The sequence below is a fragment of the Sapajus apella genome, unplaced genomic scaffold (genome assembly GCF_009761245.1).
Source record: "Sapajus apella isolate SASKATOON/1434 unplaced genomic scaffold, GSC_monkey_1.0 scaffold3, whole genome shotgun sequence".
NCBI lineage: Eukaryota > Metazoa > Chordata > Mammalia > Primates > Cebidae > Sapajus > Sapajus apella.
Genome location: NW_022436943.1, coordinates 65828533 through 65856401, shown reverse-complemented (window position 1 = coordinate 65856401; position 27869 = coordinate 65828533). Strand labels below are relative to the sequence as shown.

The following is a 27869-nucleotide window of genomic DNA, read 5'->3' as shown; positions in this document are numbered from 1 at the left end:
ATTGCCCTCCAAGCCCGTACCCCTAGACTCGTTCTCGCCGGGCGCGGTGGAGCGTCCAGAGCGCTGGTGGCCATGGAGCCCCCGGAGCAAGGCCTGGAGAGGGAGGTGTGGGCAGGCGGGGCCTGGGGCCGCCTTCCCCAAGGGCTGCACAAGACTCAGCACCGCAGGCTCCCAGGCGGGGGCGGGGGCGAGGGGGGCATTGCGGGGCGGGGCTTGTGGAGGGGACTAAGCTTCTGAGCTGGAAACGAGGTCCCGCTGTCTCGGCAGGGGCCTGGGTGGATGGCTGGTCAGGGAGCCCTGGGATTCAGCTGGTGCTGAATCATGTGACCTTTAGCAAGCCACGGGTCACCTCGGAGCCTCCAGGTTCTCTGGAAAATGGTCTCGCTGGGGGCTATGACATCAGACGTGCACTGCCCAGGCCGCCGCAGACACTGCCAAAAAGTGGGGATCATAGCCTTCATCTTCAACAGGACAGTGACCTCACACACCCGCCAGAGGCACACCTGGGGGCCAGGCCCAGGGTTCTGGACGAGTCACAGCAGGCGACACCTGGAAACGGGCAGTCTTGGAGGGGCCAGGCAACTCCTCAACCCACGGTGGGGCCCGCCAGCTGTCCTGGAGGGTACAGGCACTGGCACTCAGCACTTTGTGGCCACCCCCAGCTGAGCTCTCCCAGGGCTGTGTGTCTCAGACTCCCCTGCCCAGGAGCAGTGTCTCAGCAGCTCTGAAGAGGGTCCGGCAGTACCAGCCCACACCTGTCAAGACCTGAACACCCTGGACCCCACGCCCCAGGGCAAGGGGCTGGTGCAGAGGTGGCCCAGGCCACTGCTGCCCAGCGGGCCCCACTGAGTGGAGGCTGGGGGAGGAGGCAGTAGAGCTGACAGGGCGTGTGGTGAAGACCCTGGGGCATTGGGCAGAAGCAGAGGCCTCCCAAATACACAAGGGAACCGAACTGCCAGAGAGGCCTCGCCCAGGTATCAGATAGGAAGCCTGGCCAGGCCTGTGGGTGCCTCTAGGCGGGCCCTGTTCTCACCCCCTGCTCTGGGCGCACCCCCCACGTTGATGAGGGGGTGTCAGCGTCAGGCAGGCCAGACTACTGGTCTCTGGGAAGTCAGGACACCCCCAGGCCTCAGACCCTCCCCTAGGATCCTTGGGCCGCCCGCCAGGCCCCAGGGACCCGTGGCCCTTTGTGGTAGGTTGGTGGAGCAGCCCTATCACCCGAATCCTGCAGCGGGTCCTCGGGGATGGGAAGCTGCCCCAAGGCCTCGCCCAGGCAGGTGCCGGCTCCCGCTTCCAACAATCAAAAAGAATTTATTCTGGACACGCGGCATGCGGTGCTGGGCAGTGCCCACGGAGGAGGCGGGGAGGCAGGAGACCTTGCCCCGAGCCCCCGCCCGGCTACTCGCGGTAGTGCACCCGCTGGTGCTGGATGAGCTGCGAGCTCTGGCCGAAGGCCTTGCCGCAGGCGCCACACGCGAAGGGCTTTTCGCCGGTGTGGGTCCGCAGGTGCCGGAAGAAGTGCGAGCGGCCGCGGAAGGCCTTGCCGCAGTCGGCGCACTCGTAGGGCTTCTCGCCCGTGTGGATGCGCTGGTGCTCGATGAGCACGGAACTCCAGATGAAGGCCTTGCCGCACTGGCTGCAGGCGTAGGGCTTCTCGCCTGTGTGCAGCCGCTGGTGGCGCACCAGGTTGGAGCTCTGGCTGAAGGCCTGGCCGCACTCCCCGCACTTGTAGGGCTTCTCGCCGTTGTGGATGCGCAGGTGCTGCGTGAAGTGCGAGCTGTGGCTGAAGGCGCGGCCGCACTGGCCGCACTCGTACGGCTTCTCGCCCGTGTGGATGCGGTGGTGCTGGATGAAGCCGGACCAGCCGCGGAAGCGCTTGCCGCACTCGTGGCAGGCGTAGGGCTTCTCGCCCGTGTGGATGCGCTGGTGCTTCAGCAGCAGCGAGTTGTACTTGAAGCTCTTGCCGCAGGCCTCGCACCTGTGCGGCTTGGCCCCCCGCGCGCCGCCCTGCCGGTTCCGGCCGAAGGTGACTCCCAGCTCGGCGGCCCGCTCCGGTGTGTCCTCGGGCCCGGCTGCTGCCTGTGGCACGAGCGTCACGCGCCAGGCGCCCCGCGGCTGGGGGCAGGGGACGGCTCCGGGGGTCTGGCCCGCCGGCCGCTCCGCGCTGGACTCGGGCTCGAGGCCTGCGCCGCACCGGGCCCTGCGGGGAAGGCTCCTCAGTAGGCTGCGCAGCGCTCCGCCCGTCCCCGCGTCAGGGGCCCGCGGGCCGGGACAGCGTGGGGCCGGCTCTGGCTCGGAGTCTGAAATGAGAAACAGCAGAGGCGAATAGTACCAGCGTGCCCCCACCGTGACACGGAGGGACGGGAACGGGGTGAGCAGAGCTGGGCAGGGGGCTCAGAGGGGACAGGGAGGGGCCGGGCCCCCAGTGGATGGGAGACAAGCAGGCAGGGGCTCAGAACGCCGTGCGCAGAAGGGCTGTCATAAACATTTGGGCGGGGGTTGTTGCAGTGTTACCCACGGCTGCTGGGACCACCCACAGTCACTCAGTGGCTGTGCAAGTGCACGGGAGCCACAGTGGCAACAGACCGTGGGTGGGGTCGCCCTCTCAGCTAGGAGAGAGCACTGAGTGCTGGTGAGGACCCGGAACCTGGGGGGCTCCAGAGGCTGCCCAAAGCCCTCACTGAGGCTGTGGTCCGTATGGGCACAGCTCCTCACAGGGCTGCCCAGGCCTCGGTGGCAAGTGCCCTGCCACCCAGCTCCCATACCCACCCCAGGAGCTTCCCAGGCAATTCTCTGGCCCAGGTTCTCCTTCCATGGACCTGATCTCAGACACCTGCTCCCCACCCCAGGGCCGCCCAGATGTGTTAAATCCAGCCACAGCACTAACATCACCTGGGGGAACCCAGAGGGCTTCTCATGGGGGAGGTGCGGAGGACCTGGACTGACAGCTCCAGCCAGGCTGAGGTGAGGCCATCTGGGGGACGAAGTAGGAGGGAACCCAAATAACTGTCTGGTGGATCTGGGGGGACAGTGGTGCCCTGAGCCAGAGGCCCCAGCCTGAAGCACGTGGAGGGGAGGGAGGAGTTCCTGCCTGTGTCCACCTGAGGCCACTGGGGCAGGTGGCCATGGGCTGCAGTCACCACCTTGGGAAACTTCAGTGACTGGACTGGCTTTAGAGTGGGGGAGGGGGCCTGGGAACAGAGGTGAGCTGGTGCCAGGGAAGGGAAGGGAAAGGGCCCCAGGCAGGGGATGGTGCCAGCACTGGGGGTGCCACGTGCAGACTGTGGTCCCTCAGTTACCTGGTTAACCCAGTTCTGCTGACTTACCGGGCCAGAAGGTGTCTCTGCCCATCTCCACTTCCTCTATGTCTTGGAGATCCAGGTCAGATGGCTGGGAGAGCACCTCAGGGCTGGAGCCTGGGGGGCAGGGAGGCTGGGCTCACCTCCACCCTCCGGACCACTGCCCCCACTCTTCTGACCGCCACTTGCTCCTGGGCTGTGGCACGGACACAGCACACCTCCTGGTCTCCCCAGCAGCAGGTCAGCCCCGCCTGCGCCCACTCTCAGGCTTCTTTGACCATGAATGCCCTTTACCTTCCTTCCCAGCTCGGCTCAAGAGCCTCCTCCTCCAGGGCCCAGCATTGGGAGCTCATTCCCCTTCAGCCCAGTAAGCAGAGCCAAAACCCGGGGCAGCTTCAAAGCAGTTCTCCTGCAGCCCAGGGCGGCTTTGTCACCTTGGCAGGCTGTGGCCTTCCCTCCCCATCCCACCACCGCACAATGCTGCTCTGGAGCGGCCTCTCAGAGGGCTGGCCCTGCGGACTCCCACACTGGTGCCTCACAGAGCCTCCCCGCCTCAGCCCCAGGCCACTTCTCTGTCCCTCCGGGTCTCCCCGCTGTCCCTGCCGAGCAGCCAGCCCCAGTGCAGGCAGCTGTTTCCAGCCGGCCCGCTGCACTGGCCCGATTCCTCAGGTGGACACTGAGGAATAGGCTGGGCCCATCCGAGAGCCCCTTTCCCCCAGGCACACCAGGCTTGGGCACCCAGGACCAAGACCCTCCTCACAGCCAAGACTTGGAGGTGGCAGGGGGGCACAGCCTTAACACTCAGAGGGCACAGACACAGGAGGGAGGGGCGCGGGCACCACCTGTAAGACATGGCTCCGCTGCCTGAGGCCAGTGGGCAGCTCTTCAGACGCCACAGGGCCCAGGCCTGTTTGGGGTCTCACCTGTCTCCTCAGTGCTGTGCCACCCTGGTGCATCTGTCCTCTGCCCACAGCAGGGAGAGTGGCTCTGCCCCACCAGGCGGAGTCCGGGTGCCCCCAGCAATGGCAATGCAGAGATGGGCACAGAAGGACACAGGGCTGGTGTGGGCAGAGGCTCCCGTCCCCCTCTGGTTCACAACACAGTGCCTGGCTGTGAGCCTTTCACGGGCCTCTCCAGCCTGGCTGCCGTGGGGTGACCCTCTGAGCCCAGGCTGAGGAGTGAGGTGAGGCCCAACATGGGTTGTGCCACTCCAGAGCCAGGAAGGGCTGGGATGTTCAGCAGGTGGGGGCGGCTGCGCCACCTTCCTTCCTTGAGCCGAGGGTCCAGAACTGCTTGGCTGTCCTGAAGCAGGATATGGGGGGTCCAAAACCACCTTTGGGCCTTTCAGATACGCTCCCCAGTGTGGGGACAGGCCCGGGGCACTGGGCTTTCTGGGCTGTGACCATCATCCCCAGCTCATGGCCACCATGTCACCCTTCCCTGGCAGCCAGGGGAGATAGCTGGCTTATTCCACAGATGGCCAATGCAGGGCAGACTCTAGCCACCGTGCTCCTGTGGGGGGTGGGATGCCACTGGAGGGTACCTAGCAGGACTCTGAGAAAGTGACCTGCCATTCCAGCTTTGTTCCTGGGGCCATGCCTTGGCATTGACAGGTAGAATGTTCCCCGGGCCATCACTTTAAGAGGGCCAGTGACATCGCCAAGATAGGAAGCACATCAAAGCTGCTGCCGCCTGCGGGGTGCCCGGAGACAGACAATGCCAGCCGGTGTGCACTGTCTCCACCCTGCTTCAGAATGAGCTAAGGATGGCGCTCAGCTCCCTGGGAACCTGCCATGTTCAGGCAGGTCAAAGCACTTCCTAGACCCTTCTCTAGAGGAGGATGGGGGCTGGCCTAGGGTCGGGGCAGGCCGCACACAGTATGGATCACCGTCACTCCACTGCCTAACCCTGGCTCCTGACACCTGCCCACATTCGGGCCGTTTCTGCAGAGCTGTCACCTGCCACCTGCCAGGTCTCCACAAGGTGCACAGCCAGACCCTGCTCCCCACCCTGTTGGCTCTGTGTGAAGTATCTCGCCTTGCTTTCACTGACCCCTCACCTGACCAGTGCCCTCCCACTGTTGTGCTGGGACACAGGGACAGTGTGGCCTGAACTGAAACAGCACCAGGACTGCCCACCTGCTGGGGCTGGTCTTCCATGTGGAAGTGAGGTGGCTGTGCATGTCCAGGGACAGGCAGGAGGCGGCTGCTTTCCTGGCTGCAAAGGCTTTTCTTTGTATATGAGATGGCACAGTGAGTGCTGTGTGCCTGGGCCCGGACCAGGGTGAATTAGAGGAGCAAGCTAGGCGCTCACATAGCTGGGGGTGGTCAGTGAGTACCTAGAGTCCAGCTCTCTGGTGCCAGGGCTAAGCACTCCATGTGGAAAGATGCTGTGTCTGTCTCGGGGTGACCCTGCCCTGCCCATGGGCTCCTCCCTGCCAGGCTGTGCACTCAGTAACCCCCACAGGGCTACAAGCTCCCCTCCATCACGTCCTCCTGCCCACAGACTGCCCTTCCACCTGCAGGACTCCTAGGCAAACCTTCCAGAACTCGCTCAGGCAGCTTTGGCTCTGGTAGGCGTGGCCTTGGGCACAACACAGTTCCTAGGAGCTGTGCTGGGATCCTCTGTCCCCAAGCCCAGCTCCTGATCTGTGTCTCCATGGGGACCACAGAGGTCCTGGGAGATGAGGAACTGTGGCCCATTCCCAGCTGCCTGGTCTTGCTGCTGTGAGACTTGGGCTAGGTCATGGCCTCAAGCTGTGGGACCCCAGCTTCATGACGGCAGGAGGCACTGCAGAGAAGCTCACCCTGCCACTCCCCATGCCCTTCACTACCCTCCCCGCTGACAAATGGCTCCTCCTTGGGACCTGCCCTGCTCCCCGACACCTCACAGCCTGGTGCCCAGCAGTGCAGCCAGAGGCTGCTGAGGTGACGTGTGCCTGGGCAGCCCCGGGGAACCTTGGTCTAGCCACTGCAGACTTCGCCTGGCCATCGGGAGGCTGCGGCTCCAAGTTCTGGCTTGGCCCCTAACTGGTGGAACGGCCCTGAGCAAGTTCCAGAAACACCAAGGTATCCCTGGCTCACGAATCTGTGGCCCCGGGCATTCCCAGAGAGCAGAGGAAGCTGGAAACTCCCAGAGGCAGCTCCTGCCTTCACTGACTGCTTGGAAGTTGGGACAGGAGCCGCCCATCGCCGAGGCCTGGCCCCGTTCTCTCTACACGGGGGTCACCCCTCATTTGCTCTGGTTACCTGCCAGCCTTCCCAGGCCCCACTGTGCCTCTGTCACAATCTCCTCCTGCGGGGAAGCAGCCACACCTGTGTCCTGTTTCCGGCACAGCAGGGGAGGGTGGAAGCTGTGGGTGCAGCCCCCACTCCCTCCTTCGAGGCAGAACCCTGGGGGTTTCAGGGCACTGGGCTGTGGCTCCAGTGCCCAGGAGGCTTCCAGGCCTGTGGAGGTGGCGACCCATGCCTAGTTTTCTGGGCCAGGCTGCCCATGGCTGGTGGAGACAGGGCCGGGGGTAGTGCAGCCCTGCATGCTCAGGGGGCCTGGCCCCAGCCCCTCCACGAGCCCTAGGCCCAGCCTCTGCCTGGGCATCAGCTTCTTATCCTGCAGAACCCGGACTGCAGTCCCCCTCAGCCTGTGTCCTGTACTGCCCCAAGATGATCTGCTGGGCTGTCCTCACTCACACAGGCCCCCTAGAGGAGCCACATCTCGCCCGACCCAGGGGGGTTGCCAGGGCGTGGGCTGAGTCAGATGGATGCAGAGTGAATTCTGCCAGCCTTTGGGCTTCCATGTCCCCACTGGTAACAGGACTGGAGGACTCCCCTCAGCTGTCTACAGGTGACATGAGATGCCAAGTGCGGCCCTGAGATTCTGACTGAGCGAGGGATGAGGGGCACAGTCCTTGGGGGCATGGGTGGGGGCCCAGCCATGGCCTGGCACAGCGTGTGCTGTGGTGGCCTGGGATCCTTCCAGGTAGCCCCTGGCCAGGACAGGCAGCCCGTGGGCGCCTCTTCCCGGTCTCCTCGCAGTCCTTGGGGAGCTGCTCAGGACACAGCAGCAGAGATGGCATGCCTGCAGGCTTCTGCTCCTTGGGGGAGTGGATCCCAAGCCAGCTGGCTCCCTGTTCCTCCAACTCACCCTGGTCCTGGCTCCCCGGGGGAGCCCCCTGGCCTCTCTGTCCCCATCTGAGTGCCCACCTGAGGGCCCCATGCAGCGCAGCTGCTCTCCACAAGCCTCAGCGGTCCCTTCAGCCACCAGGACCCCAACTCCCCAAGAGGGAGAGCCTTGTGCCAGGCTGCCCCTGTTCCTGGGCCAGGCACTGGCTCTCCAGGCCTGACCTATGTGGGGCCTTGCCCCTGCTGTCAGCAGCTCAGGTGCTGGGTTGGGCCATGGGGCTGTAGGCCAGGCCTCCTGTGGGACACACAGCAGAGATGGAGTCTCAGGGTCGCTGACCTCTGAGAGGGAACAGAGCCCGGGTACCACAGGGCTGGGACTCCCCCACACCTCAACTTCCAGAGCCTGCCATGTGACCATGAGGCCACCCCATTGGAGGTGGAGCAAGGCCAGCGGTGATGACACCCAAACCAGCTTGGCAGGGACTATGGCCGCTCCATTTCTGCATGACAAAGACTCCGAGGGAAGACACCTTGCTCCCGGACATGCTGGACCCAGATTTTGAGGTCACTTTCCCTCCTATACCCCAACTCAGGAAACAAACAGAATGGGGGGAGCCATGCCTAGGAAGCCAGAGCCCCAGCCCCAACCCAACCCGATCCGATCCGTGCCCAGCCCCAGCCTGAGGGTGTGGGAGCCTCAGCTGCTCAAAGAGCTACACAGGTGTCTGTCTGGAGGCACCTCTTAGCCAGCCAGAGTGGCAGGTCAGAAGGAGACGGGGCAAGAGACGTGGACAGGGGATGCAGGGCGGAGGGCACACGGCAGGCGGGTGAGTACCATGTTGATGCCCACGGAGGAGAAGTCGAGGCTCGTGGTGCTGGGCTCCCGGTGTCCCTGGTGATGAAAGACTGACAGGGGATGGGACAGAGGGGGACTCTGGAATGTCCCCTGGGGCTGCCATCTTCCCTGAGACCTGCTGAAGGTGTCACACCTGGGACCTGGGGAAAACGAAAAGCATGGCAGATGAGGGGTGGAGAGAATGTGGGGCAGTGCAGGAGGCAGCATGCCAGCTCCCAGGGGAGACGAAGGCTCCTCCACTCCAGGAGGAGCAAGGACGGAGGGTGAACCCACAGGCACACACAGGCCTGGTGTTTCTGGCAGTCTGGGGACTTGGCACGTTTATCCAGTAAGGAATAACTCTGAGTGGCTGGGCGCAGTGGCTCACACCTGAAATCCCAGCACTTAGGGAGGCCGAGGCAGGTGGATCACAAAGTCTGGAGTTCAAGACCAGCCTGGCTAAATGGTAAAACCCCATCTCTACTAAAAATACAAAAATAAGCCAGGCACAGTTGCAGGTGCCTGTAATCCCAGCTACTTGGGAGGCTGAGGAAGGAGAGCCACTTGAGCCCAGGTGGAGGGTGTAGTGGGCTGAGATCCTGCCGTTGTACTCCAGCCTGGGTGATAAGAGTAAATCTCAAAAGAAAAAAAAAAAAAACAGCTTTGGAAGGAACTCTTAGGAAGTGGCCACTGCCTGGGCAGCACAGCAGACCTGCTGAAGCAAAGCTCCTGTCCCAGCATAGGCTCTGGCATCTCCTTCCAACCCATGGCGTCACCCCTCCCCCAGAGAAAGGCAGATGGAGTCTTCCAGAAAAACCTCAGTTGCTCTGGCCTGTGGGAGGGCTGAAAACCGAAATATGCCTGCTGGCGCATGAGTGTTTTGGAGAAAATCTTAGCAAGGCTTTTCCTGAACAGCAGAGGGGAGGCATTTCCAGACAGGGGAACCCTCTTCCTCAGACACTAACAGAGTCCTCAGAGGCTGCAGGCTGGTACCTCTCGCCCAGCCCTGCCGCAGCACTGGGAGACTCACTCAGGGCTCCAAGATATTTCTTAGTTTGGTTTGCAAAAATGGCTTGAGTCCAGTGTGAGAAGTGACTTTTCTTTCACACGGTGCTAGAGTAGGAACTCCTTATCTGGGGCAGGGAGTGAAGAAAGGAACGGGAAGAACGGACAAAAGTTAACGGAGACTCAGATCTAAGGACAGCAGACAGTGCCTGCCTGGAGGAAGTGGGAGAGGCAGTTCCCACACGGCCGCCACCCCAGTGCCCGGCCACTGGGCCAGCCTCCATCCCCTAATGGTGGGAAGGGTCGGGCCGCCAGGGGAAGTGGACACAGGGTGGGGCTGCAGGCGTGACTCTGGGCGCAGGTCCTCCACCCTGAAGTCACATCTCAAGTTACTTGGCCAACTTTTGGGGACATCTGGTAAAAGGGCCTGCTAGATCACCCCGACCCTGGCTGGGCCCCCAGGACTGGGCGGAGGCGGCCGTCACAGGGTAGACGCCCCTTTGCCACCACGGACGCACAAACTCTGAGCTCCAGGCTGAAGGCGGAGGGGGCACTCCTGCCAGCGGCCCGGGGGAAGCATCTCCGCCCCTCGGTTCCCAGCCGCGGGGGAGCGGGCCCGATCGCCGGGAGCTCGGCGCAGAGCGCGTCTGCCCGGCGGTGCTGCGCTGGGGTCCGGCTGCTCCACGCTCCCGAGTGGCGGGACCTCCGGGCCTCAGTTTCCCATCTGCAGAATGGGGACGACGACAGCTACCTTCACCGGGTGCCTGGGAAAGGCGCTCTGAGAACGGACACCCGCGACCGCCACGGCCAGTGGGCTGGGGGGGTCCGCTGCTGCCCCGCGACCACCCTCAGAAGCCCACCCCGCTCCCCGGGACCGGCCCGAGGCCAAGGTCACGGCAAGCGGCGGCTGCAAGGGCGGCACTGCCCGGCTGGGCGGGGCTGCACCGCGGAGAACGGTGCGCGAGCTCGGACTGGGCTGCTTCCGGGCGCCCGGAGCCGCCACCGCCGCCGCCGCCGCCCGCGCCCACTCACCTTCCGAGCGGGAGGAAGCCGCCGCGCGCCGGCCGGAAGTGCCCGGCCCCGCCCCACTCCGCCCGGCCGGCGCGCACTTCCGGGGCGCTCTGGGACTCGGGAGGACCGCAAGCCTCGGTGGCCGCGTGGGGGCGGGGCCGGGAGCCAAGAGGAGGCCCCGCCCCGCCCCTCCCCGCCCCGCCCCTCGTGGGCCGCGCCCGAGCGTGGCTTCCGCGTCCACGCGGGCCCGGATCCCGCCCGCGCCTGCAGAGCGCCGGGGCGCGGGGAGCGGCGCTGCGTGGGTGGCCGGGGCAGCGGAGCTCTGTTCCTGACGCCCGCCCTGCAGCGCCGGGAGCCAGCTGGGGGCCCGGCGCTCGTGCGCGCGCCCAGGCCCGGGCTTCGGGAGCTGCCGGCGCGGTCCCCACGCTGCCCGCGGCCCCTCCGTGCACGGCAGGCCCCGGAGTTCTCGGCTGCAGGCGCTTCCACGTTCAGCTCGCGAGGCCACCCCGCCGCCCTCCCGGGTTCCCTGCTCGGGATGTGTCCGCCGCGATGGCCACCAGCCGCCGGGAACCGCTGCCAGACGCGCGACCCCCCGTTCCCCTCGCGGGGGCCCCGGCGCCCCCGAATCTGCCTGCCCTCCAGGGGCGTCCCCGGGTTCCCCAAAGTCCCTCCACGGGCTGCTTCCTCATTTTCCTCTTGTTCAGCCAGTGTCTCCCTCAGTCCTGTGCTTCCGACCCGAAAAGAAAAAATGGTCACTTCTTTCTGGGAAAAATAAACGGCCGGGGGAGGGTTCTTTGCCCCGTTTGAGCAGAGGTGCAGAGAGCCGAGGCCAGGAGACGCCCAAGCTGGAGGGGCGCGGGAACAGAGGGCGGGCAGCCTGCAGATGGGCAGCAGCTGCCTGGTGCCAGGGTGGGCGCTCAGGGCTGTGTGAGCAGAGAAGGAGCCCCCAGGTCGATGGGGTGCAGAAGATGCTGGGCCGAGGTGACGGCTTGGACAGGAGCTGGGGAGAGCAGTAGGCTCGGGAAGAGATGGCTGCCAGGGAAGGGCCAGCCAGCGGCGAGGTGGGTGCCTGGCACAGCTGCCAGGTGGCTCAGGTAAAAACTGCTAAGGGCCAAGCATCGCCAAGGTCTCGGAGCAGCCGGAACTCTGGACATCACTGGTGGGAAGACAAGGTGGTGCTGCCGTTCTGGAAATCGGCTTGGCAGTTTCTTAAGAAGCTATGAGTAGGGCCGGGTGCGGTGGCTCACACCTGTAATTCCAGCACTCTGGGAGGCCGAGGCAGGTGGATCACGTGAGGTTCAAGATCACCTGGGAGTTCAAGACCAGCCTGACCAACATGGAGAAACCCATCTCTACTAAAAATACAAAATTAGCCGGGCATGGTGGTGCACGCCTGTAATCCCAGGTACTCGGGAGGCTGAGGCAGGAGAATCACTTGAACCCAGGAGGCGGAGGTTGCAGTGAGCTCAGATCACACCACTGCCCTTCAGCCTGGGCAACAAGAGCAACAACTTGGTTTCAGAGAAAAAAAAAAAAAAGTTCTAAGCAAACCTACCATAGGACTGAGTGTGTCACTCTTGGGTGGAAACTGATGTTCGTGGGGAAGTCTGTGCCTGCGCGCTCGCAGCGGTCTTGTCGTAAGAGCCCCAGCCTGGAACAGCCTGAGGAACCAGCACTGCATCTGGCCAGCTGCGGAGGCTCACGCCTGTCATTCCAGCACTTTGGGAGTCCGAGGTGGGTGGATCACAAGGTCAGGAGTTCAAAGCCAGCGTGGTCAACATGGTGAAACCCCATCTCTACAAAAATACAAAATTAGCTGGGCGTGGTGGTGCATGCCTGTAATCCCAGCTACCCAGGAGGCTGAGGCAGGAGAATCACTTGAACCCAGGAGACAGAGATTGCAGTGAGCCGAGATTGTATCATTGTACTCCAGCCTGGGTGACAGAGACTGTGTTTCAAAAAAAAAAAAAAAAAAAAAAGAAAAGAGAACTAGAACTATACCTGATACTGTTTGGAGGTGAGCCCCTGCAAATCTCCTGTGGGAATGTGATCCCTGATGTTGGGGTGGGTGGGAAATGTTTGGGTCATGGGGGGAATCCCTCATGCGTGGCTGGGTGCCCTCCCTTTGGTGATGAGTTCTTGTGGGTAACCCACCATATAGGCATCGAGGAAGGAGAGCTAAGCAATATCCTGGCACAATTAAGATCTGAAGAATATCTCAGTTTATAGTCTTGCCGCTCAGTTATTTCCATATATATGTTAGTTCATAATCGGAGGAGTGTCTAGAGCAGACACAGTACAGAGCATGAATTAAGGAATAAGCAGCTTATAGTCAGAGGAATGTCTGGAGCAGACACAGTGCAGAGCATGATTTAAGGGCAAACAGTTATACCAGGACAAGAATCCATGGCCCAGGCGGCAGCATTCAGTATCCTAAAGATACCCGCTGTATGGCAGGCTTGGGGCGAGAGCCATTCCTCCTGATAAAGGAGTTGTAGGACCTTGCTCCAGTTCTTGTGGAGGGCTGCCCTCAGACTGGCAATCCCTCAAGCATCTGAGGGCTCAAAACCCCTCTGGATAATCACACCTTGGTGACTGAACTTTATCAGCTCTTGGTCCTGTGCTCCCTCAAAAAGCATTCCCCTATAGAATTCACTGGAAGCTGCCGGCAGGTGGCGGTAACCCTGACAGCTCTGTCACTGCTGTGTGACTTAAGTGTCCTCCTATAGATCTTCTTAGAAGTAGTATGCCCATAGATAGAGGTAGTGCCCACTGCAGCCTCTTCACTGTGCACGGCCCACCTCCATGCCTCGGTGACCTAATGGGGGTGGACCCCTTACTGCACACGACCCTTGCCTCGATGACCTAATGGGAACGGACCCTTTGCTGTAATCCCAGCTACTCAGGAGGCTGAGGCAGGAGAATTGCTTGAACTCAGGAGGTAGAAGTTTCAGTGAGTTGAGATCATGCCACTGCGCTCCAGCCTGGGTGACAGAGCAAGACTCTGTCTCAAATACACACACACACACACACACACACACACACACACACATATTTACACACACAATAAAATAAAATGGAATCACAGAAGAAAAGCCAAGACTGCCAGTGCGAACAGAGCATGTGGGAGCTGCGGGCTGCTCTCTTGTGGGTAACACCCTCCATGGGCACCGAGGAAGGAGAACTGTGCAGACCCCAGGCACAATTAGTGCCTGAAGTATAACCCACTGCTTACTATATCTACCTTATATATAATCATCACTATATCTACCTTATATATAATCATGCTTAGTTCCATATAATCTTTCTATATAATCATGTAATAACTCACTGCTTACTATATCTAGCTTATGTATATATAATCATGCTTAGTTACATATAATCTTTCTAAATAATCATATAACGGATGTAGTCGGAGCTGTACCGACACATTTAGTGCTGACTTACAGAATCCTTCCATAGAACCACATAGTAGTCTGTAGTAGGAGGAATGCCTAGAGCAGTTACAGAACAGAAGCAGTACATGGGAAAACAGGCAGACCAGGACGAGAACCAAAGACTCAGGCGGTGGTGTCCCTGCCTGAAAGGGCACACGCTGTATGGCAGGCTTGGAGCAGGAGCCTCTCCTCCTGATAGAGGAGCTGTAGCACCTCGCATCCAGTTCCTGTGGAAAGTAGACCTCAGGCCTGAGATCCTGGAAGTAACCGAGGGAGAAGAACCCCTCTGTGTGACCAGTCACGGTGGCTGGACACCCTGTCAGTCTTCTCACTTCTGTGCTAGCTCAAATCATCCTCCCATAAATATCTTAAGTGTCTGTCAGCTCCCACTGCATTGGCTTACAGTATCCTTCGGTTAGAAACCCTTTGAAGGCTCCAAACCCCAGATAAGAAGTGTTGCGCACGACACCTGTTGCACACAGCCCACCTCCTTGCCTCGGTGACCTACTGGGGGTGGACCCCTTTTCTGTAGATGACCCTCTACTACTGCGCACGGCACAGCCCCCTACTGTGCACAGCCCACGTCTCTGCCCAGGTGACATAATGGGGTGGCCCCCTTGCTTGTGACGCACGTGATTGTGATTATGTATGCCCTATCACTAAGCCTATAGATGATGACCTCTCTCACGACCCTGCCCCCTGCTCGTACCTAATAAATGCAGATGCTTCTGAGTGTTCGGGGCCTCGCCTGTCTCTGCTCATAGGTGGCGTGGCCCCCCGAGTCCAGATGCTCTTCTCCAGTTCTTCAGTGTCCTGTTTCTACTTCTCAGATCCTGCACCTCAGCACAGCATAAGGGACACCCCATGACCCTGTGGGGCCAACAGCCCTGCACCTGACCTCAGGTGATCCACCCACCTCGGCCTCCCGAAGTGCTGGGATAACCGGCATGAGCTGCCGCACCTGGTGCCTCTTTTCTCTGTAACTGGCCCAGCCACAGGTCTTGCTTTACAGCGGTGCAAATGGACACAGAGCCTACACCAGGAGAGCGGCAGACGGCGCAACTGACTCGGTCACAGGCTGCAGCCGCATTGCACCGCGCTGTGCGCACTTAGTGCACTGGGCTGTGCACTCAATTTTGGGGGCAGCTGTGTGTCTGTATACAGTTCTTGACGTTCTGTCACACACAGGCTGCTGTCACCAGCTCCCCCCGCATCCAGCGAATCACAGGACGTGAGTCACTGAAGCTGCCATCCATGTCGGCTGACCCATGAGGAGCCATGGGGCGCCTCACTCCCCAGGACCCTTGGACAGATCCTCATCCTGGCTGGCTCACAGGAGTGAAGGGAGAAGCGAATAGGTGTGATCTGAGGGGAAGAACCTGCTTCCCCACCAGGGAGGTGTGAAGGTGATGGGCAGGGCTCTGGAGGGAGTGCGGGCCCGCTGATATAATCAGCCCAGAGCCAGCAGCCGGGTCTGCTGCGGCTGCAGGTTCCGGCTCCTCGCCTCCAGCAGGGCTCTGTTGGGCACTCACTGCAATAATGAGCTGGTATTCCTTATGCTGGGGGATGGGGGTTCGAGCCCAAACAACCCCAGAGCCCCTGGCCTTAAGCTGTGGGAGTTGACCCAAAGCCCCCCAGGCCCGTTGCCTGCCCTCTTGGGCTGTGAATTAGAAAAGGCCTCCGTAGGCTTCTTTTGTTGAGATCAGGGAATTCAGTGCCCGATCAGATACCTGCACAGGCCTGGCCTGCTCCAGCCAGTGCTGCTGGCGTTGGGTGCTATCTGGACAGGCAGTGCCCTTGTCTCTAGTGGTCCCTAGAGACAAAGCTTTCCTGGCAGGAGGGCTGGTCAGAGCCCCGGAGCCAATGGAGTATGAGGGTTGAGAGCTTTTCCTAGATCACACCTGGAGACTAGGGGCTCAGAGGAGCACTTAAGCTTAAGGTTCAAGAAGGCTTCTCTAAGGGGCAGCATCAGGGAGAGATGGGGTGGGAGCAGGAAGGAGGGAGGGGAGGCGGCAGAAGGCAAGAGGGGCACACTGGGCAGGAGGCGCACGGGCAGAGGTCTGAGTGGCCTGGGGCTTGTTTGGAAGACCAGGCGGGGGAGGGTGGTGAACAAGAGGACAGACAGGGATGGACGGACTCAGCGGCCTTGTAGCCTCCACTGGGGGCTCAGACATCATTCTCAGGGCACTGTGGGGCACAGGGGTCTGCAGGGAGGGAGGGAGGGAGGAGAGCCGGCATGCACTGTAAGATCCACCTGGGGTTGTGGGGTAGAGGAGAGCAGGACAGAAGGGAGAGGGGGTCAGTGGCTGCAGTCCCCTGCACGTGACACAGCTGGCGGTGGACAGAGAAGGCCTCCTGAGTCCCAGGCCAGGATGCAGATGAGGAAGCTTTAGGCCGGGGTGGGTGGGGCAGAGACGAGGGCCACCTGGGTGTTGTCCTCAAGTGGAGAAAGGAAGTGGAGCGCGCATGCCTCTCATCAGCTGCCATCCTGCCAAGCCGGCCTCTGCGTTGCCTTGCTGGCCTGGTTGCGGGGGAAGGAGAGCTGGGGGGGTTCTGGTCAGATGTGCGAAGGCATCACCAGTCCTCACATCTCCAGCCACCGCAGAGGCGTGTTTCTGTAGGAGCGACCGCTCCGCGCCTTTCCAGCTTCTGGAACCTCGGGCATCTCTGGGCTATTCTCTGGGGCCTTGAGAGCCACCTTTCCGGTCCTTTCCTTCATTGTCACGGAGACTAAATCTGTATCTCTCACCGGGGCACTGTTGGCATCTGGGCAGGATACCTACACACCCCCACTTCTGCGCACCAGATTCCGGAGGGACCCTGCCCAGCTGTGCCCGCCAACACTGTCTCGGACATTGCTGGGTGGCCCCCAGGGGGCAGAAGTGCCCTTGGTTGAGAGCAACTGCCCTAACGTGACCCAGGGAACAGAGGACCAGACAAACCCGAGAGCTGTTTGGAATTCAGAGGGCCTGATGACAGGGCCTCGGGAAGGCGTTCAGCACCCCCAGGCCTCCTGTGGGGCGTCCTGAGAGCGGGCACTAGGCCACTGAATGAACCCTTAGCTTCCCAGATCTCTGGGGCCAGAAAGGCGTGAGGGTATTTCCGCACTGAAAAGGGGCTGCTCCCATCGTTAGTGAACAACTCTCTGATGTATGTGTCAGTCTCCTGTGAGTCTGGCTAATAGGGGGTGGTCCTGGGGAGACCCATCGGAGGCAGTGACTACCCAGGGTCCGGGGTCCTGGGGAGACCCATCAGAGGCAGTGACTACCCAGGGTCCGGGGTCCTGGGGAGACCCATCGGAGGCAGTGACTACCCAGGGTCCGGGGTCCTGGGGAGACCCATCGGAGGCAGTGACTACCCAGGGTCCCGGGGTCCTGAGGAGACCCATTGGAGGCAGCCATCAGCCAGGGTCCCATAGTCCTGAGGGCCTGGGAAGCGGCCCCTGCACTGTTCCCTGGGAGGAGGAAGCTGGTAGCCTTCATGGGGGATGTTGACTGCATCCCCAAAGTGCAGAGATCAATGAAAGACAGCACTCGAGTCAGAAATCCATGTTTACTGCAGAGAACACAGAAGCCAGCAAGCACCAGGGAAGGCAGGCGTCAGCAGTGGGCAGGTGGGCCCGCCTGGGAACCACAGAAGACAGAGGAGGACACACGCAGTGCAAGTCACAGGAAACGTGGCTGAAAACAAGTGGATGCTTTTCCCAAATGCACAGGGTGCTCACGAAGGACAGATGGTCTGTCGGAGTAAAGCTCAACAGCTTTGGCTGGCAGGACGGTCAAACTTTCAGACAACAGAAGTAACAGTGGGAAACAGGACAACATCTGCCACCAGTGCAAGGCCAATACCGCGGCTGTTACGGGGGGTCAGCGTCACAGTGCACGCGTGGCGGCCGCTGCACATGCGTGCCTGGGGAACGGGAGTGTTCGGCCATGCTGGGCGTCCAGCCTCACCAGGAAACAGGCACATGGGGACAGGTACAAATGGAAAACCCTCACTGAATCTACTTGGCTGAGCAGAGGTCATGGGAACACTGCGCTGTGCTCCCCACAAACCTGCACCTGGGCCCCAGGGTGAGACAGGCGTGAAGGTGCAGGCGTGTGGGTGGGGGTAGGGGCTGCCGGCTCAGAGGTGCGTCCAGGATCCCCCATCAGGCCGGAGCCCTGCCCTGAGCCCACTGCAGGGGTGACTGAGGGACAGCAGCATCAGGCCCGGTCCCAACTGTGGAGTCACCCCCACCGCCATGCACAGTCCTGGGGATTCTGCCAAGGTGGGGGCCGTCTGCTTGGGTCGGGCTCCCTGCATGGCTGGGTTTTTGGAGGAAACAGGAGAGCGCCAACACCAGGCTCTGCAGGCCTGGGGCTCCCTGCCGGCTGATCTGGAGCACGCCCCATCTTCCCTAGTCCCTGGAGACACCCTGCTGGCCATTGCCTCAGCTCTGCTCCCCTGGAGACACTGCCCCCAAGGCCCGTCTTCCTCTATAGCAGGTTTTGACATCAGCTCATTCACAGGAAAGAAACATTTCAGTGCCCAAAACGGGGACCCATAGGAGAGATCACTGGACACAGAGCCCAGGTACACCCAGGGCTCCCCAGAAACGCAGGTGAACCCCGCCAGAGCCAACAGGCCTAAGTCGCTGATTGACCTTTCTGCTTCCTGGTGTGGAAAAGGAACAGAGGCCCAGATGAGGAGGGCTCTGCCAGAGCGGCTGGCATCGTCCCCAGACCTCCAGTCCTGGGGCTGGCTGGGAGCCCCCCTCCCTGTACCCACTTACTGCTCTCCTGAGAATTGGCTCAGGGATGAGGCCTTTGGGGACAGATGCTGGCATAGCTCACAAATGCTTGCACAAAGGACGCACAGAGCAAAGTCACAACATTTGGAGGTTCTCTGCATTCTCAGGCCCGCAGAGCCTGGCCGGCCAAATGAGGCTGGGTAGATGGTGCCAACTGGTCAGGGCGGCCGAGCGAGGCTGGGTAGACGGTGCCTGTCAGGATGGCCAAGTGAGGCTGGGCGGGTGGTGTCTGCTGGTAAGGGCGGCCCAGGAGGTGCTGCCCAGGCAGAGCCTGGGGGCTGGGTGCATGTGCCATGCTCCTGAGAAGCTTGTGGGCTGTGGGTTTTATGTTCAATGAGAACACGGACACTTGGCTCAAGGATCCTCAGTCTCCCCAGTACATTTCTGAGATGCCAGGAAGGTTCTGAACATCAGGTTGATGCCTGGGACTCCCCTCCAGGGAGGCCTCACTGGAGTCAGGAGCCCCCGCCCCATGTTCTCACTGCCCAAGTAGGATGGCTTTGTTTTAGCCTGAGGACACGGAGTGCCGAGGTCACTGCTGCCAAGTTGGCCACTGTGATGATTTGGACCTCTGAAGAAGTTTGGGAGCCAAGTGAAAGCCCTGCAGCTATTTCCAGACATTTCAGAGGGTGCCTCCCTGCACGCACTCTGCTGCAGACCACCCTTCCCGGGCCAGGAGCCCGCTGCGCAGAAGGAGCTTCCTTTTCTCTCTTCCGAGCGCTTTTCTTCTTTTTCTTCATCTCTGCTCCTCCTGTGAACTGAGGAGCAGGCAATTTCTTTTTGTTAGTTTTGAGGCTGCTTCTTATGCATATTTCATCTGGAATTTCCTGCTTTGGGGCTAATCTGCTCTACCAGCCTGAAAAGGACGAGAAACATCTCTGAGTACGTGAGAAGTGCAGTTATTACCTGGTTCCTCTGCTGGTAAGGACCACACCATGAAAGCAAGAGAACTGCCTGGGCTGGAAACAGGCACCTGCAGGAGACAGAGGCCAGGTGGGGGCCTCGGATCAGTGGGAGTGTGGAGCGGGTGTTAGGCCTGTGCACCCCAGGCCTGGATGGCACCAGCTTCAGGAGGAAGTGCTTCCTCTTTCCTAAAAGCCTTTAGGATGGGGGGAGGGTGTCAGACGGGTAAGCTGAGTGTACATGATATGATCCTTGAAGCACCTACAGCAAATGCCCACTCACCCTCCATCGGTTTCAGAGCCAGACACCACCCAAGAGCCCATGCCCTGTGCCCGCCCGTCCTGAGTTCCGCATGAACCATGCTTTGCTCTTCTCTACAGTTCTACCACGTGACCCCAAACCACACACTGTTTAGCTTTGCTCGGTTTGAACGTTGCGGTGGTTAGAATCGCACCGTGTGTCTTCTGTGCCTTACATTCTCTGCTCACTGTTGAAGCTGGCATGCGTAGGTGTTGACGCGGGTCCTGGCCAGCTGCGCGGTCACTGCGCCAACAGCTTCCCTTGGTCGACACACCATGATTTACCCGCTTTGCTGTGGACAGGCATGTGGGTTCTTTCTGGCTTTTCTGATAGCACACACCGTGAATGTTATTTTGTCTCTGGCTGCGTGCATACACCTTTCTCAAGGGGAAGTAAACAGGTGGCTCCTGGGGGCAGGAACGCACGTCTTCACCTTTGCCAGACTGCTCTCTAGACATGTGCTGCCGCCCAGCGCTGTGGCGGTGAGGAGGGCTCCTGCCCTGTCCATGCCATGATCAGACTTGTCCGTCTTTACTTCACTGGGGGCACAAAACTGGGTATCTTTGTTGTTTTAACTTGCGCTCCCTGTTAGAGACCCCACATGTTTTCTGTGCTCCCCGACTATTAGAGACCGCGCACGTTTTCTGTGTTCCCTGTTACAGACCTCACATGTTTCCCATTCTCCCTGTTAGAGGCAGCGCACGTTTTCTGTGCTTCCTGACTGTTAGAGACTGGGAACATTTTCCGTGCTCCCTGACTGTTAAGAGACCTCGCACATTTCCCTTTCTCCCTGTTAGAGACTGGGCATGTTTTCCGTGCTCCCTGTTAGAGACTGCATGCGCATGTTTTCATGCTCCTTGTTAGAGACCGCGAATGTTTTCAGGTATTTATGAGCCATGCATGTTTTCTTCTGTGACTTCTGCCCATTTTTCTTTTTTCTAGAGATGGGGTCTCGCTGTGTTGCTTAGCTGTTCGTGAACTCCTGTTCTGGTCATTTTTCTATTTAGATATTTGTCTTTAAAAATCCTGGTTCCTATGAATGCTGCACACATTCTGAACGAGTGTCGTTTGTGGCTGCAGTAGTCAGGGTAGGTAACGGTGGCTGGGATAACAGAACCTCCGAATCTCAGCGTCTTGCTTGGGAAGGCTTCACTTCTGGCTCACATCACAATGGGGTCTTGAGGCTCTCCCGGGGGCGACTCCAGGACACGGCTCCTTCCCTTGGTGTGTGGCTTTGCCATCTCAGAGTCCTTCTCTTTAAGTCGCAGGAAGGGAGGAGAGTGGATGATCACAGGAACATTCAGGAGGCCGGGCCTGGAAGAGGCGTCCATCACTCCTGCTCACATTTGCAGGACAGACTGCAGTGGTACAATCACAGTTCACTGAAGCTTCCACTTCCCAGGCTCAACTGATCCTCCTGCCTCAGCCTTCCAAGTATATGGGACCTAGGCACACTCCATCACACCAAATTTTTAATTTTTATTAGAAATGAAATCTACATTGCCCAGGCTGCTCTCAAACTCCTGCGCTCAACTGATCCTCCTACCTTTGCCTCCCGACATGCTGGGATTACAGGCGTGAGCCAGTGCCTGGCCTGCAAGTGCTTGGTACCTTTCTTCACGTACATGTGTATGACTGACACTTAACTGGAATTTTGATATCCAGATTATACTAGCTTCATAAGATGACACAGGGTGTGTTTCTTGTCTGGGTAAAACTGGAGTTCTCTGTTTCTTGAACTCACTTGCAAAGCACCTGAACTTGGTCTTCTTTGGGAAGACTGAGAACCATCCACACAATGTCTGTAACAGCTGTGGGTTCTGTGGGTCTCCTCTAGCTGGGCTGCCACGTGACCTTCCTCCCACGGCCCAGCTGTGACGGTGGAGTTCTCACTTCGTCAGCACAGGGCTTTCTCACCTTTTCAGCGTCGGATGTGGCTGAATGGTCCTTCCTTCCCATTCCTAATGGTTGATTTGCTCCTTCTCTTTGTCTTGGTCATTTTGGCAGAGGATGTCAATTTTAATAGTTCTTTCAAAGAACCAACTCTTAGCTCTTCTGTCCTCTCAAGGATGTCTGTTGCTGTCAATTGTATTAAAAAGTGACTTTATTAATTTCCTCCTTTCCATTGGGAGCTTGTTTGGCCTTTCTCTCTCTCTCTCTCCCCCCTCTTTCTTTCTTTCTCTCTTTTGAGACGGAGTTTTGCTCTTGTTGCCCAGGCTGAAGTGCAGTGGGGTGATCTTGGCTCACTGCAAACTCCACCTCCCGGGTTCAAGCAATTCTCCTGCCTCAGCCTCCTGAGTACCTGGGATTACAGGCATGTACCACCATACCCAGCTAATTTTTGTATTTGTAGTAGAGACGGGGTTTCACCATGTTGGTCAGGCTGGTCTTGACATGATCCACCTGCCTTTGGATTACAGGTGTGAGCCACTGAGCCCGGCCTTCTTTTTCTACCTGTTACACCGGGTACTTCCCTCCTGACTCCCAGCTCCTCTCCTAACAGCGACAGAGGCACGCAGGGCTGGACCCTGCCCTTGGCTTCCGCTGCCTCAGGCGCTCTGTTAAGTCACATGATCACTGAGCTTTAAGTGTTTTATAACTTTCATTGTTTTTTCTTTGACTTGGGTCATTTAGGTTTTCTCTTCCTGGAATATGAGCTTCATTTAGACAACAAAACACCAAAGCAGAGCTCAGCCTAGAAGGCCTGGCTTCAGTTCTTGGTCTTGTTGTGATGTCAAGAGTTCAACTGTCTTGTGCCAAATGATAGGGGCAAAAAAGATGGCAGACTGGTTTGGTTTGGTTGTGTGTTTTTTCTCATAACCATAAATGTTAAAAAAAATTTCCAGGCCAAGCATGGGGGCTCACACCTGTAATCCCAGCACTTTGGGAGGCTGAGGAGGGCAGATCACTTGAGGTCCGGAGTTCAAGACCAGCCTGGGGAACATGATAAAACCCCATCTCTACTAAAAATACAAAACATTAGCTGGGTGTGGTGGTGGGCAGCTATAATTCCAGCTACTTGGGAGGCTGAGGCAAGATAATCACTTGAACTGGCGAGGCGGAGGTTGTAGTGAGCCAAGATCATATCACCGCACTCCAGCCTGGGCAACAAACACAAAACTCCGTCTCAAAAAAAGAAAATTTCCAAGTACATAAAAAAAAAAAATGTATCTTTGGCTGGACTCAGTGGCTTATGCCGGTAATCCCAGAACTTTGGGAGGCCGAGGCAGGCAGATCACAAGGTCAGGAGTTCAATACCAGCCTGACCAAGATGGCGAAACCCTGTCTCTACTAAAATACAAAAAATTAGCTGGGCATGGTGGTGCGTGCCTATAATCCCAGCTTCTGAGAAGGCTGAGAGAGGAGAATCGCTTGAACCCGGAGGCAGAGGTTGCAGTGAGCCAAGATCGTGCCACTACACTCCAGCCTGGGTAACAAAGCAAGACTCTGTCTCAAAAAAAAAAAAAATGTATCTTTTATTTTTGAGACAGGGTCTTGAGGCAGGTCTCAAACTCCTGGCCTCAAGTGATCCTCCTGCCTTGGCCTCCCAAAGCACTGGGATTATAGGTGTGAGCCACCGCGTCTGGCCCAATGTACCTTTTTTTGTAGTTTTCCATGTGATTTTGTTGAAGCCAGCTCCCTCATCTTCCCTGGAAAGGTATCCAAGGCTGTCAGCTTGCATGGCCACCCCTCTGTGTGTGAACAAACAGCTGATCTCATTAAGCACACTGGCACATGGGCGAGCTAACATGGTCACACAGTTGGCAGGATCCAGCGCTGTGCTTATGACAACAATATTAAGGCTTTAGATTCCCTGAGACCCTGTGCGGTTAAGCATTGTCAGCATCACCATTTCACACCTGGGGAAACTGAGGCAAAGGTCCCAGAGCTCCAGAGTGAAGGGTCAAGTGCACAAGTGCCCTGACTTGAGAGCTGTGCTCTTCACCACCTACCTCCACCCTAGAAGTCAAAGTATAGGATTAAAGTGAGTGTAGGATCAGGACCCACCTGCCCGCTGCTAGAGAGGTGGAGGTGGCCCTGCCAGCTGTGCGCTGCTGCAGGCGTCTCTGTGGGCAGGACCTGGGGCCAGCACTTGGTGAGGTGTCATTCCGCATCTGGAGTCCATCCTATTGGCCCTAAATATGAAAAAGGTATTTATTGTGGCATTATTTGTAATAACCTAGGTTGAAAACAGCCCACATACCCACACTGGGAAGCGGGTAAGTCACCTGCGCCTTTTCGATTCAACTGGTCATTGAGTGGGCATTAAAGGTAATGCTTCCCATTGGCAGTAACAGGGAAAGTGACGACCATACTATTTTAAGTAAAATCAAACCAAACGCAGACATCACCAGGGCATCATGCCAGTCTCCTGGGCCATCCTGACAGCTGTGTCCACACCCGCCCCCCTCCCCGGTGCATCCCAACAGACAGCAGAGGACACCTGCCCCGCCCCCTGGTTTCTTTCCTGTGTCCGAATTCCTGCGTTCCTGATTTCTGGCGCCGGCTCTTCCCTGCCAGCAGCTAATTCTGCAGGATGCTAAGACACAGAGGAAGCATGTGAGGATTGGGAACTGTGATAGTTCATTCTGTGTTACTATAAAGGCTGCAGGGAGGGGAAGCAGGTGCGCCACACAGCAGGAGCGCTAGCAAGAGGCATGAGAGGCGGCACCAGGCTCTTTAGGAGTCCCCAACCTCCAGAGTGGCCCATGGCTAGAACAGGCCGCACAGCAGGAGGTGAGTGAGCACTGCCCCCCGAGCTCCATCCCCTGTCAGATCTGCAGCGGCATCAGCTTCTCATAGGAGCGTGAACCCTACTGTGAACTAGGGATCGAGGCTGCATGCTCCTTATGGGAATCCAATGCCTAATGATCTGAGGTGGAATAGTTTCATCCTGAAACCACCCACTCTCCCTCTCCATGGAAAAAACTGGTCCCAGGAGCCAAAAAGGCTGGGTACCACTGCTTTAAAGAACTAGCGCTCACATGAACCTAGAGTGGGAAGTCACTGCTGTGAGGAAGGTACCAAGCCGTCCCCAACGGATCTGTTCCCACAGCCCAAATGCCTCTGGCCAGGCCCCTTTCAGCCTGGGGATCACATTTCCACATAGGATCTGGAGGGGACAGATGTCCAAACTACACGGGGAGTGAACTCTAATGCACCCTTCTAGGACACAGTCGGCAAGCGATGGCCCTCAGGCCAAATCCGGCCCACCTACTTTTGTAGATAAAGTTTTATTGGCACACAACCGCACTTGTTCACTCGTGTGTCATTTATAGCTGCTGTTGCTACACAGCAGGGTTGAGTGATAAGGCGCAGGCCGTATGGATTCAGTGCCAAGAATAGTCACTGTCTGACCTTTCATCGGAAAAGTTTGCCAAAGTGTGTTCTAGATTCCCCAGTGACTGACATTTAGCAGTCTCCTCTCACTCTCGGGGTGCACACGCACACACTGCTGGAGTGAACTGCAGACGTCATGCTCCACGGCCGAGCACCTCAGTGTGCACCCACAGTAGGAGGACGTCCGTGAGGACTGCCCGTCCCTGCTGAGCTGGCGCCGAGTGTGCCTGGTCTACACTCAGCTCTGCCAGATGTCCCAGCACAGTCCTTCATAGCAACTCCTCCGATTCAGGATCACACATCACGTGATCAAAGCCGGCTCTGATGCCTGCTTGTGAACAGTTTCAGCTCCTGAGATGGCTATTTCTGAGAGTGCGAGTCTTCCTCTCCTGGTGACAGCTGGCCGAGGCCGTCCGGCCTTAGGACACACTGGAAACAGCTGCATAAGGACATCCGGGGCAGGGGGCACACCAGGACGTTCTGCCCTGTGGGGAGCAACGCTGGTCGTGGTCCTTGGTGGCATCCAGGGATGGTATATCCAGGTGAGGCTGAGGCTGCCCCACCTCGCTCTCTCACCCCCATGCTGAGAGCAGTGGGCTGACCACAGCCCCAGGGAGCCCTACGGGGAGACTGGCCTCCTCAGCACACGCCCAGCAGTGTGAGACATGGTCGCCACATAGGCAGGTACATGACACCACAGGATGTGGACACCACCTAGCCCCCACTGGGACCATGGGCCACTGAGAAGCCACAAAGGCCGTGCTTTTGGCAGTGACTGTGGCAACAGGACCTTCAGGAGGCCACAGGCGCCATGGCTCCCCTCTGGCAGTTTACCTGCCAAGCTGTGCCTGGGGTCACCCCTCCAGTGCGGTCCTGAGAGCAGAACACCCCCTAGGCAACACAACTGATGAGGGCCAACACAGCCTCCACCCAAACAAGGAAAGGCCCTGCAGGTGAGCGCAGCCACACCTGAGGCTGGGGTGTGGCAGGGGGCGGGGCCTTCCAGGTGGACCAGCCTGCTTGGGTCCACAGCCAGCCCAGGCACTGAGTGTTGCCTGACCTCAGAGGGCCCTGCAGCCATCTGGGAGATGCTGCCCTGCGATCTGGGAGGTGCGAGCAGATGACAGGTGGGCTCTGAAAGCTGCTGTAGAGAAAGTGAACCGGCCAGAGGCGACGCCAGTGTGGGTGACAGTGTTGCTCTGGGATTTAGGGGAGTTTTACTTTCTAGCTCTAGGCTATTTCTGTTTCTGTGGGGAAAGGGAGGTGAGAGACACATCTGTCACTGCAGCCCCCGGGCAGTGGGCACGAGAGAGGCCGGGCAGCCTCCTCACAATACTGCAAGTGGCAGCACTCAGGGCCGCCTGCCATGGAACAGGCTCCTCTGAGTGGGCCGGCAGCAGGAGTGGCTGGGAGAAGAGACATGCTCTGCTGTGGAATGTGCTTCCAACACCTCTGAGTACAGGGATTGAAGCCTCCCCCTAGTGGGAGGGGAGGCCTGCTGAGGGGCCCCCTTTCCGAGTGACCCCACCGTGGCTGAGCTGGCATGGGGCCTACACAGGCGGGCAGGAACATTACAGCTCTCAGAAAGACTGTGGCAGTAAAAATGTGTTAATCCAGTGAACGTTTCTACCCGGACACGGCTGTTCTCCATCACCTGGGTAGCGTCCCCTACTTGGTTTCTGAGACTGCTCAGTGGACAAGGCCAAGGCCATCTCTAGCTCGAATCGGGACTCTCCTTCCAGGACAGAATCCCCAGACTAGAGCCGTCATTAGGGTTTCACGTCTCAATAGCTGCAGGCACAGGTGCCAGCGTTTCCCAGGTAAAAGCCTACTGCCTTCCGGTTGACGGTCATTTGCTACTCTCTTCTGAACCACAGTCCCTGGAGAGCACAGAGCCCCTCCCACTCCGCTCCTGGATGGACCCCAAGGGTGGCACAGGCCTGTGGACTTGCCCTTGGTGGGACAGGACTGGGTACAGGCATGCAGAAGTGGAACTAACCTGAATGATGGGCTGGTCCGTGGGGCTGGGAAACACTGCCCACATCGGAAGGCTGAGCGGCAGATGCAGGCTGGACTGAGCTGCCGAGGGCACCCTGGGGGCCCCACCAGGTAGCTGGGGCAGGAAGCTCAGCAGGTGGCGGTGTCCAAGGTCCTGAGGAGCCTCTGTCCCGAGAAGTTCATCCAGGTAAGTCAGGCCGCCTGTCTGGGATGAAGGCTGGGCCAAGAGGGCATGTTGTGTGGCCCAGTTCCAGGGACGGGGGTCTGAGCTCAGGGACTGGGCTCCAGTCAGAGGAGAGAAGCCAGAGAACCAAGCACAGTTTGGGCAAAGGCTAGGTAGGGAGCAGCGGGCCCGGGCTCTGAAGCTGGCCAGGCAGGCAGGGAGGAGTGGCCCCGGGCTCTGAAGCTGACCAGGCAAGGAGGAGTGGTCCTGGGGCACTGAAGCTGACCAGGCAGGGAGGAGTGGTCCTGGGGCACTGAAGCTGACCAGGCAGGGAGGAGTGGTCCTGGGGCACTGAAGCTGGCCAGGCAGGGAGGAGTGGTCCTGGGGCACTGAAGCTGACCAGGCAGGGAGGAGCGGCCCCGGGCTCTGAAGCTGGCCAGGCAGGGAGGAGTGGTCCTGGGCTTGCTGCAGAGCTTGGGGCCCCAGCGGGTGGGTAGTCCGCGGACTGGGGCCTTCAGGGGCAGATGAAAGGCTTTAGCAGAGTGGATATTACAGGCAGGCAGCAGCGGGAAGTGGTGGGCGCCCAGCACACCAGGAGCCTCTCCTGCTGGGCACTGTGAGGTGACCCAAGCTTGTCCCGTGGATGGCAGTGAATACACCTGGTCTCT

At 59.0% G+C, this 27869-nt stretch overlaps 1 protein-coding gene and 1 long non-coding RNA gene across 7 annotated transcripts; both read right to left on the bottom strand.

Annotated features, from left to right (window-relative positions):
- Positions 1-1291: 1291 nt before the first annotated feature.
- GLI4 (GLI family zinc finger 4) lies at positions 1292-10393 on the bottom strand. Of its 6 annotated transcripts, XM_032254958.1 has the most exons (6): positions 10290-10388; positions 9776-9981; positions 9283-9385; positions 8253-8413; positions 3327-3425; positions 1292-2300 (listed from the first exon to the last, which is right to left on the bottom strand). In XM_032254958.1, exons 4-6 carry the CDS (start codon positions 8374-8376, stop codon positions 1399-1401), a joined length of 1125 nt encoding a protein of 374 aa, XP_032110849.1. In that variant the 5' UTR covers positions 8377-8413; positions 9283-9385; positions 9776-9981; positions 10290-10388; the 3' UTR covers positions 1292-1398. The 6 variants fall into 6 exon arrangements, with proteins under 6 accessions (XP_032110849.1, XP_032110821.1, XP_032110857.1 ...); XM_032254930.1 differs by lacking the exon at positions 9283-9385; XM_032254966.1 differs by lacking the exon at positions 9283-9385 and having other exon boundaries at positions 3327-3416.
- Positions 10394-17238: 6845 nt separating this feature from the next.
- LOC116534529 lies at positions 17239-27865 on the bottom strand. Its single transcript, XR_004261770.1, has 3 exons — positions 27040-27865; positions 23709-23836; positions 17239-19353 (listed from the first exon to the last, which is right to left on the bottom strand). It is a non-coding gene; the product is annotated as an uncharacterized LOC116534529 (long non-coding RNA).
- Positions 27866-27869: the final 4 nt, after the last annotated feature.